This window comes from Oncorhynchus kisutch, unplaced genomic scaffold, assembly GCF_002021735.2.
Source record: "Oncorhynchus kisutch isolate 150728-3 unplaced genomic scaffold, Okis_V2 Okis07a-Okis12b_hom, whole genome shotgun sequence".
NCBI lineage: Eukaryota > Metazoa > Chordata > Actinopteri > Salmoniformes > Salmonidae > Oncorhynchus > Oncorhynchus kisutch.
The window spans coordinates 5,574,877-5,586,292 of record NW_022261984.1 but is presented as its reverse complement, the minus strand read 5'-3'; the positions used below and the strand labels follow the sequence as shown (position 1 = coordinate 5,586,292).

General features: G+C 39.5%; 1 protein-coding gene across 1 annotated transcript in view; it reads left to right on the top strand.

Moving 5' to 3' along the window:
• The first annotated feature begins 3,067 nt into the window (after positions 1–3,067).
• LOC109881468 (interferon-induced very large GTPase 1) overlaps positions 3,068–11,416 on the top strand; it is a 34,047-nt gene continuing 25,698 nt past the window's right edge. The window contains exons 1-2 of the mRNA XM_020473595.2: positions 3,068–3,148; positions 4,833–5,000. Of these exons, the coding sequence (XP_020329184.1) occupies positions 4,900–5,000 (101 nt within the window). The 5' untranslated portion in view covers positions 3,068–3,148; positions 4,833–4,899. The remainder of the gene's footprint in view (positions 3,149–4,832; positions 5,001–11,416) is intronic.

Genomic DNA, 11,416 nt, shown 5'->3' with positions numbered 1-11,416 from the left:
AACTACTGTAGTATAGCCAACTAGTGAACATTACTGTAGTCCAGTCCATGTTTTCATTATACTGATAACTACTGTAGTGTAGCCAACTAGTGAACATTACTGCAGTCCAGTCCATGTTTTCATTATACTGATAACTGATACACTATGTTCCATTCCATGTTTTATTTATGCACTAGTTGGTCTACAGAGTTAGTGAACAACAGTGTATCTATGTATTCCCACAATGCTTCATGAGCTATAGAGGCTATATAGTTGTGAATATCTACCTTTTCCCCAGTAAAAATATCAACATAAACGGTAAAAAGAAATGCAGAAAGTAAACATCTCCATCAATATTTACAGAGGGATTGTTCACATCGATACACTTTGATTCAGTAAAGGAGGTTCAATGACACTGTACCAGAGGAGGCTGGTGGGAGGAGCTATAGGAGGATGGACTCATTGGAATGGCTGGAATGGTTTAAATGGAACGGTATGAAACATATCAAACGTATGGAAACCACATGTTTGACTCCATTCCATTCATTCCATTCCAGCAATTACAATGAGCCCATCCTCCTATAGCTCATCCCACCAGCCTCCTCTGCACTGTATCGTTCTATGAAAATATACCATGACAATGGGAGGGCTTCAGAGGTGTAAAGCAGAGGGCTTTAAGTCTATTTTGAGATCATGGGCTTGAAATGTAACTTGCCATCTGTTATTTAGCCACGTATATCACATGAATGGGGTTGCTGAAAACTCTTCTCCAGGTTTTGTGACATCAGATAATGTGCTCAACAAGACTGCAAAAAACAGATGACCTGGAACGTTACCTTTCTATCAACTGAAATGGGTCAGATGCTTAATGAATCACTAGTCTCCCATCACATGTTTCGTTATTCAATCTTATTAGGGCAGAACTAATGTGATTGGTGCGAGTTCCAAAGACTGCCACTTGTGATTGCATCACCTGACCTATAAAACTGTCTGTAACCCTTAACCTATAACACTGTGTAACCCTAATCCTATAACACTGTGTAACCCTAATCCTTTAACACTGTGTAACCCTAATCCTATAACACTGTGTAACCCTAAACCTATAACACTGTGTAACCCTAATCCTATAACACTGTGTAACCCTAATCCTATAACACTATGTAACCCTAATCCTATAACACTGTGTAACCCTAATCCTATAACACTGTGTAACCCTAATCCTTTAACACTGTGTAACCCTAATCCTATAACACTGTGTAACCCTAATCCTATAACACTGTGTAACCCTAATCCTATAACACTGTGTAACCCTAATCCTATAACACTGTGTAACCCTAATCCTTTAACACTGTGTAACCCTAATCCTATAACACTGTGTAACCCTAATCCTATAACACTGTGTAACCCTAATCCTATAACACTGTGTAAACCTAATCCTTTAACACTGTGTAACCCTAATCCTATAACACTGTGTAACCCTAAACCTATAACACGGTGTAACCCTAATCCTATAACACTGTGTAACCCTAATCCTATAACACTGTGTAACCCTAATCCTATAACACTGTGTAACCCTAATCCTTTAACACTGTGTAACCCTAATCCTATAACACTGTGTAACCCTAATCCTATAACACTGTGTAACCCTAATCCTATAACACTGTGTAACCTTAATCCTTTAACACTGTGTAACCCTAATCCTATAACACTGTGTAACCCTAATCCTATAACACTGTGTAACCCTAATCCTATAACACTGTGTAACCCTAATCCTATAACACTGTGTAACCCTAATCCTATAACACTGTGTAACCCTAATCCTATAACACTGTGTAACCCTAATCCTATAACACTGTGTAACCCTAATCCTATAACACTGTGTAACCCTAATCCTATAACACTGTGTAACCCTGAGCCTATAACACTGTGTAACCCTAATCCTATAACACTGTGTAACCCTAAACCTATAACACTGTGTAACCCTAATCCTATAACACTGTGTAACCCTAATCCTATAACACTGTGTAACCCTAAACCTATAACACTGTCAACATGGGCCAGCTTCCCTGTGTAACGCTTTCAACACCTTGTAGAGTCCATGCCCCAACAAATTGATGCTTTTCTGAGGGCAAAAGGGGGCTGAAAATCAATATTAGGAAGGTATTCCTAAGGTTTTGTACACTGTGTATATCCGTCAATGTTCTGACTTTGACTAGTGTCTCTGCATTGTCTGTTCCTGTTACAGTGCAGTACAACAAGCCACTACACCAATGAGATGTTTCAAGAGGCTGAGAGAGGGAAGTAGTAAACAAGGTGAATGCTGTGTACAATGAGAGTCTGTAACATTACCATTTGTCATTGTTTTGACTGGTTGGCTGGTTTGTTGCTGGGTTGCTGGTTGGTTGATTCATAGTTCATCTAAGGACTATCTGTGGACACATTCTAATGATTTACACACATTAGAGGAGGTATCAACCAACCTCAACAAATGAATATTAATTTATGACAAATTACTGTTCTTAAATAACTAAATGCCCTATTGTGTTCAGTTTAACCCACCCCCCCCAAAAAAAATCGCAGCACCCTATCACCACCCCCAAACTACTTCCTATGATCTCTGTACCTCTAAAAGCGTCCCTTCACTCCTTTCATTTCCACTGTCTCTGCTAAGGTCTCAGGACCCATCAGCGCTACAAAGTCCTCTGTCTACACCTAGAGGAACAAAGGAGTGATTACAACTATCACAGGATTGACAAAAATATGATGCAAATGTAATACTGTATGTTTTCTGATCTATGCTTGTTTGTATCTTCACTGCATTTAATAAGCACGATCTGAAGACATTCACATTATCAAATAATTTTAATGGACAATAAATATTTTCTTTATAGAGTTTGCGGCGTATGCCAATACCAAGATGTATCAGATGTGTCGTGTTATTTCAATGTTTTGAATTAATTTGACCCTAACAATATTTGACATCACAAATATTTCAGTATTAGAACTACATATTCTGCCTCTTAAAAAATGTAGACCTGTTTTTTTTAAAGCGGGAGTTGTTTGTCTAAATTCTTTCCTGTTAGAAACTGAAAGTAAATTCGACCACTTTTCTCTCTTTCTGTGGCTTCAGCCCACAGGGTTTTCGACTTGCAAGACAACAGGAGAAATGGTAGGTTCATGTTTTTATTATTAAAGTCAGGTGTAAGATTCTTTGGGAGTCGATTCTTATTCAACTCAACGAAACTTGCTTTTAATAAAGACCCGAGTTTTCATCTTCTTTCTAATAAATGGCAAGTAAATAAATCTAGTACCCCACTAGGCCCACAGGCATAATGGCGGAGTGCGCACAAGGAATACCACGAAAAGTGTTCTCTTTCACACAGCTACCAGAGGCTGAGATTTAAGATATTTAGCGGATGTATTAATATAGTTAATCTAAAATAAGACATACTTATGTAGAAAGGAACAATAGACAATCGTGTGTAATTGTATTGTGTACATAGTGTATTTCTTCCAAACTTTGACAGGCGGTCATAGGTCATTGAGTTACATTTTTACAGGGTTGTGTCGGAATACCCATACTTGCGTTCTTAATATTAGGAATTTTAGCTATGCGAAAATCCAACGTTTTATATGTGAAATGTGGAAAATCCAGTATGCTTTAAATGCCAGGATGTTATACTCATTTCGGCTATACTTCGCTGCACACTTTTGAGGGAGTATGTTTATATTAGTTGCTTACTGCATACATTGTTACTAAACAGTACGTTTCCAAATAGTATCTAGTACGATTAGTAGTACACATTGTCTTAGAAAGTAGTAGGCAATATGGATTTCGGATAGGGCCTCTGACTCCCAGCCAACATTGACAAAATTGATTCATAAAAATGCAGCCACTTTGGTTTTGAGCCATAGAGAGAGCAGCAGCATTTTTTAAAAACTAGGCAAGTCAGGTAAGAACAAATTCTTATTTACAATGACGGCCTACCCCGGCCAAACCTGGACGACGGTGGGCCCTATGGGACACACAATCACTCCCGGATGTGATACAGCCTGGATTTGAACCAGGGACTGTAGTGACACCTTGCACTGTGATACAGTGCCCTAGACTGCGCCACTCAGGAGCAGTTGATGCTATCTCCTTTTTTAAAGTAGTACATTTTCCGGCTGGACATGACACCAGGAAGGGTAAGCCAATGAAGTTGGAAGTCCCACCCAGTTGACTACATAAAAATGGTGGAAGCTGTTAATGGCGCTGCCCATGCTAATGCAGCCTTTTGGCCACTAGAGGCATCTATCATTCTCTTTGGTTGGGGAAGGTTGAGGCGTTTTGGCTAGAAGGGGTACAGGTTATGTCAGAATTGACCAGGATTGACTTTTCCTAGCAGGTTAAGAGAAATTACTCTGCAGGTTAGTATAATTAACCTAGTAGGTTGCGAAAATTAGGTTAAAGTTAAGGAAAGCGTAAGGGTTACCTAAAATGCAAAAATGTACTTTTGACATAAACTGTGTTCTGTCTAGCCATGACCAGGTTGGGGCGGTTTGGTGCCCAGCCTAGGCATAATACCATTTCCTAAAAGAGGACACACACACAAAAAGACAATTAAATAACATAATTACATAAACACTATAATTATGCTACATTGCTAAATCTTTTTTTGTTGTAATAATAATAATACAAAAGAAAACATTCAACCTTTAGTGTTTTTCATAATGTATTCGGTACCAAATGCTTTACAGAATGTCATTATAATGTAAATGTAAATCCCCAGCACTGCAGGTCAACAGTAGTTCTACTCAGCTTTTGTGTTTAAACGTTTTAATATAATGTCATTTACTCTTCTAATTTACAGATTGATATGGGACCAGACCAGTCCTCTTCCTCTTCAGGATTGTGAGGCCTCCTCTCTGAGAGTTATAATGAGTCATCAGGGGGCTGAGGGTGGAGCCATCCCTAAAAAAAGACAGAAGGATGGGTCACCAAACAAGGATATTGATGAGACCATGGACCCTGATATGAGGTAGGCATGTATGTATGTGTGTGTGTTGTCCGTCCATTGGAGGACATTGCACTTCTAATGATGTAGTTATCAGGATAACTGTTTTTATCGTAATTATCAGGATAACTGTATTTTTGGAATGATCAGGATAACTGTGTATTATAGTAATGATCAGGATAACTGTGTATTATAGTAATGATCAGGATAACTGTGTATTATAGTAATGATCAGGATAACTGTTTATTATAATAATGATCAGAATAACTGTTTATTATAGTAATGATCAGGATAACTGTTTATTATAGTAATTATCAGAATAACTGTGTATTATAGTAATTATCAGGATAACTGTATTTTAGTAATGATCAGGATAACTGTATTTTAGTAATGATCAGGATAACTGTATTTTAGTAATGATCAGGATAACTGTTTATTATAGTAATGATCAGGATAACTGTTTATTATAGTAATGATCAGGATAACTGTTTATTATAGTAATGATCAGGATAACTGTTTATTATAGTAATGATCAGGTTAACTTTTTATTATCGTAATTATCAGGATAACTGTATTTTAGTAATGATCAGGATAACTGTATTTTAGTAATGATCAGGATAACTGTATTTTAGTAATGATCAGGATAACTGTATTTTAGTAATGATCAGGATAACTGTATTTTAGTAATTTTCAGGATAACTTTATTATAGTAATTTTCAGGATAACTGTTTATCATAGTAATTATCAGGATAACTGTGTATTATAGTATGTTAGGTTCTTATTTTTCAGAGTAAATGACTCACGGACACTAGAGCAGCTTATCCAAGGTTAATACTTCCCAAAGGTTCTGTACAGCTGTATTCAGACAGCAAAACATTTCTCACCATCACAGTTATATACACCCCACTTTAGGACACTCCTCCTTCTCTCCAATCCTTACATCTTATGGTTTAACAGGAAGAAGGTAATCAGATACTAAACCCTGATTACTCCCTCAAGGGGAACTGTCCTCACCTCCTGACCTCCTTCCCCTAGTCCACAGATGTCCATCTGTCTCCCCTATCTCAACCGTTGCTCTACTCCCTTCCACCCAACACATTCTAAATCTATCGGTCTTCCCACAGAAAACCATTAACTTCTGACACACAACCCAGTCTCTTTCACTCTTTCTATTTAAGGCTTCTCTATCATTGATTTGCTATCTCAGTGATAATCAACAAGTAATAATCAGGATAAGTGATTATTATTGTATTTACTGACATTACAAGGTATAGTAATAGATTCAATTGCAAAATGCATCTGGAAAATGAAAATTCAATTTCAACTGAATGCTGTTTCCAGTCAGATAATGGTGGAACTCAGTTTCCCCTAATTTAACCCCTGCAGTATGCACTGCAGTCTTTCATTTCAATCAAACTAATACTCTATTTGTGTTCACCACATGGGTTGGAACAAACATTATTTTCCAATCGTTTTTTTCTTCTGAACAGAACCCCAATATGTCCCGTTCCGCTGTTCCAACCACTATAATAAAGTTCTGAACAGGTCTGACTGAGAAAGAAATAGTGATTCATATTGTTCCTTCTGTTCCTTTGTTAACTTGTGAAGTCAACATAGTTTTTACATTTAGCTCATTAAATTACTCCACCAATCAGTGCTGAGAGAGCAGCTAGTTGTTTACATCCTTATATGACAGTCAAGTGTAGGGAGCGAGATGTGACTTACATTTTGCGGGATTGGGAGAGAGTGAGAGAGAGGGGTGCTGCCTTGAAGTGCTCGGTATCATGATATGACATGCATTATAATGTGTTTAGGATATTAGTAGTAGGCCTATCATTACTTCACTGAATTACATAATTGTATGCTAGCTAGATACAGAGCCTTCAGAAAGTGTTCATAACCTTTGACTTATAGCCCATTTTGTTGTTTGAGCCTGATTTCAAAATACATGACATATATTTTTGTTCTTACGCGTCTGCACACAATATCCATAATGACAAAGTGAAAACATGTTTTTTAGATTTTTTTTGCAAATGTATTGAAAATTAAATATATAAATAACTCCTTTACGGTGCATTTGGAAAGTATTCATACCCCTTGACTTTTCCACATTTTTTTACGTTACAGCCTTATTCTAAAATGGATTAAATCGTTTTTCCCCTTCATCAATCTACACACAATACAACAGATCTTTAGACATTTTTGCTAATTTATTACAAATAAAAAATTGAAATATCACATTTACATAAGTATTCAGACCCTTTACTCTATCGGTACTTTGTTGAAGCACCTTTGGCAGCAATTACAGCCTCAAGTATTCTTGGGTATGACGCTACAAGCTTGGCACACCTGTATTTGGGGAGGTTCGCTGCACAGCTATTTTCAGGTCTCTCCAGAGATGTTTGATTGAGTTCAAGTCCGGGCTCTGGCTGGGCCACTCAAGGACATTCAGAGACTTGTCCTGAAGACACTCCTGCGTTGTCTTGACTGTGTGCTTAGGGTCATTGTCCAGTTGGAAGGTGAACCTTCTGCCCAGTCTGAGGTCCTGAGTGCTCTGGAGCAGATTTTCATCAAGGGTCTCTCTGTACTTTGCTCCGTTCATTTTTCCCTCACGCCTGACTAGTCTCCCAGTCCCTGCCGCTGAAAAACATCCCCACAGCATGATGCTGCCACCACCATGCTTCACCGTAGGGATGGTGCCAGGTTTCCTCTAGACGTGACGCTTGGCATTCCGGCCAAAGAGTTCAATCTTGTTTTCATCAGACCGTAGAATCTTGTTTCTCATGGTCTAAGAGTCCTTTAGGTGCCTTTTGGCAAACTCCAAGTGGGTTGTCATGTTGCCTTTACTGAGAAGTGGCTTCCGTCTGGCCACTCTAGCATAAAGGCCTGATTGGTGGAGTGCTGCAGAGATGGTTGTCCTTCTCTCCCATCTCCACAGAGGAACTCTGGTGCTCTGTCAGAGTGACCATCAGGTTCTTGGTCACATCCCTGACAAAGGCCCTTCTCCCCCGATTGCTCAGTTTGGCAGGGTGGCCAGCTCTAGGAAGAGTCTTGGTGGTATCAAACTTCTTCAATTTAAGAATGATGGCCAATTTGTTATTGGCAACATGCAATGCTGCAGACATTTTTTCGTACCCTTCCCCAGATCTGTGCCTCAACACAATCCTGTCTCGGAGCTCTACGGACAATTCCTTCAACCTCATGGCTTGGTTTTTGTGCTGACATGCACTGTCAACTGTGGGACCTTATATAGACAGGTGTGTGCCTTTCCAAATCATGTCCAATCAATTCAATTTACCTCAGGTGGACTCCAATCAAGTTGTAGAAACATCTCAAGGATGATCAATGGGAACAGGATGCACCTGAGCTCAATTTCGAGTCTCATAGCAAAGTGTTTGAATTTTTATGTGAACAAGATATGTTTTTTATTTGTAATAAAAATACAAATCTGTTTTCACTTTGTCATTATGTAGATTGATTGATGAGACAAATTTTTCAAAATAAATTTTAGAGTAGGGCTGTACTGTAACAAAATGTGGAAAAAGTCAAGGGGTCTGAATACTTTCCGAATGCACTGTACATAAGTATTGACACCGCTAAGTTAATACTTTGTAGAAGCACCTATAGCAGCGATTACAGCTGTGAGTCTTTCTTTGTAAGTCTCTAGAGCTTTCCACACCTGGATTGTGCAACATTTCCAATTTTCCTTTTCAAAATTCTTCAAGGTCTGTCAAATTGATTGTTGGTCATTGCGAGACAACCATTTTCAGGTCTTGCCATAGATTTAAGTCAAAACTGTAACTCGGGAACATTCCCTTGCTTCTTGGTAAGCAACTCCAGTGTAGATTTGGCCATGTGTTTTAGGTTAGTGTCCTGCTGAAAGGTGAATTAATCTCCCAGTGTCTGGTAGAAAGCAGATTGAACCAGATTTTCCTCTAGGATTTTGCCTGTTCTTAGCTCAATTCAGTTTATTTTTTATCCTGAAAAACTCCCCAGTCTTTAACGATTGCAAGCATACCCATAACATGATGCAGCCACCACTACGCTTGAAAATATGGAGAGTGGCATATTTATGCCCCAAACAATTGGTTTTCAGGAAAAAAGTTAATCTCTTTGTTAATTTTCTTTTGCCGGTATTACTTTAGTGGCTTGTTTTCACTCTGTCAATTATGTTAGTATTGAGGAGTAACTACAATGTTGATCCATCTTCAGTTTTCTCCTATCACAGACATTTGAATTCTGTAACTGTTTTAAACTCACCATTGGCCTCATGGTGAAATCCCTGAGCAGTGTCCTTCCTCTCTGACAACAGAGTTAGGAAAGATACCTGTATCTTTGTAGTGACTGGGTGTATTGATACACCATCCAAAGTGTAATTCATAACTTCACCATACTCAAAGGGATATTCAATGTCTGCGTTTTTGTTTTTACCCATCTACCAATAGGTGTCTTTTTTTTGCGAGGCATTGGAAAACATCCCTGTTCTTTGTGGTTGAATCTTTGTTTGAAATTCACTGCTCGAATGAGGGACCTTACAGATAATTGTATGTGTAGGGTACAGATATGAGGTAGTCACGAGCTATAGCCACGAGCTATTGCTTGCCTGAGGTAGAGTTTTTCAGGATAACCTGTAGAACACACTACCTACCGAGAGAGTTTTCATCTATATTCTTTGTAGCTGTTTACATACCACCACAGTCAGAGGCTGGCACTAAGATAGCTTTGACTGAGCTGTATTCCGCCATAAGCAAACAAGAGAAAACGCTCACCCAGAGTCTGCGCTCCTAGTACCCGGGGACTTGAATGCAGGGAAACTTAAATTAGTTTTACCAAATTTCTATCAGCATGTTAAATGTGTAACCAGAGTGAAAATTACTCTGGACCACCTATGGTCCAGGTGGTAAAGATAGGTAACAACACATCCGCCACGCTGATCCTCAACACAGGGGCCCCTCAGGTGTGCGTGCTCAGCCCCCTCCTGTACTCCCTGTTCACTCATGACTGCACGGCCAGGCACGACTCCAACACCATCATTCAATTTGCCGATGACACAACAGTGGTAGGTCGGTGATCAGGCAACAACGAGACAGCCTATAGGGAGGAGGTCGGAGACATGGACGTGTGGATGCCTGGACTTCAACCTCTCCCTCAACGTGATCAAGACAAAGGAGATGATTGTGGACTACAGGAAAAATAATACAGAGCATGCCCCCATTCTCATTGACGGGGCTGCAGTGGAGCAGATTGATGGCTGTAAGTTCCTTGGTGTCCACATCACCAACAAACTAACATGGTCCAAGAACACAATGTCACTCGTGAAGCAGGCACGACAAAATCTATACCCCCCAGGAGACTGAAAAGATTTGTCATGGGTCCTCAGATCCTCTAAAGGTTCTACAGTTGCACCATCGAGAGCATCCTGACTGGTTGCATCACTGCCTGATATGGCAACTGCTCGGCCTCCGACCACAAGGCACTACAGAGGTTAGTGCGAACAGCCCAGTACATCACTAGGCCCAAGCTTCCTGCCATCCAGGACCTCAATACCAGGCGGTGTCAGAGGAAGGCCCTAAAAATTGTCACAGACTCCAGCCACCCTAGTCATAGACGGTTCTCTCTGCTACCTCACGGTAAACGGTACCGGAGCGCCAAGTCTAGGTCCAAGAGGCTTATAAACAGCTTCTACCCCCAAGCCATAAGACTCCTGAACATCTAGTCAAATGGCTACCCAGACTGTTTGCATTGCCCCCACCCCTCTCCACACCACTGCCACTCTCTGTTGTCATCTATGCATAGTCACTTTAATTAACTCTACCTTCATGTACATACTACCTCAAATAATCGGTGCACATTGAATCTGTCCCGGCACCACCCTGTATTGTTATTTTACTGCTGCTCTTTAATTACTTGTTACTTTGTACTCTCTTATTCTTATCTGTATTGTTTGAAACTGCACTGTTGGTTAGGGGCTCATAAGTAAGCAGTTCACTGTAAGGTCTACTACACCTGTTGTATTCGGCGCATGTGACTAAAACTATTTTATTTGATTTTATTTGAAATATGTACTCCTGAACTTATTTAGGCTTGCCTAAACAAAGGGATTGAATACTTATTGACTCAAGACCTTTCAGCTTTTCATTTTAATACATTTGTAAAAATGTCAAACAAATTCCACTTTGACATTTTAAATTCAGGATGTAACACAATGCATGAAAAGTAAAGTGGTGTGAATTATTTTTAAAGGCACTGTACCTAGCTACGGAGGAGCGGCTAATATGGAGGAACTTTGAATGTCCAAGAGTTGGCTGAACACTGAGGCTAGCTCAACGCCCTGGACCAGGGCTAGCTAACAAGCTTGTTTGTGCTGCGGCACCAGAATTCAAAATAAGTATTTCCTTTCTGTTAAATCCAATGTGAAATGTGATGACTATAGTATCCGT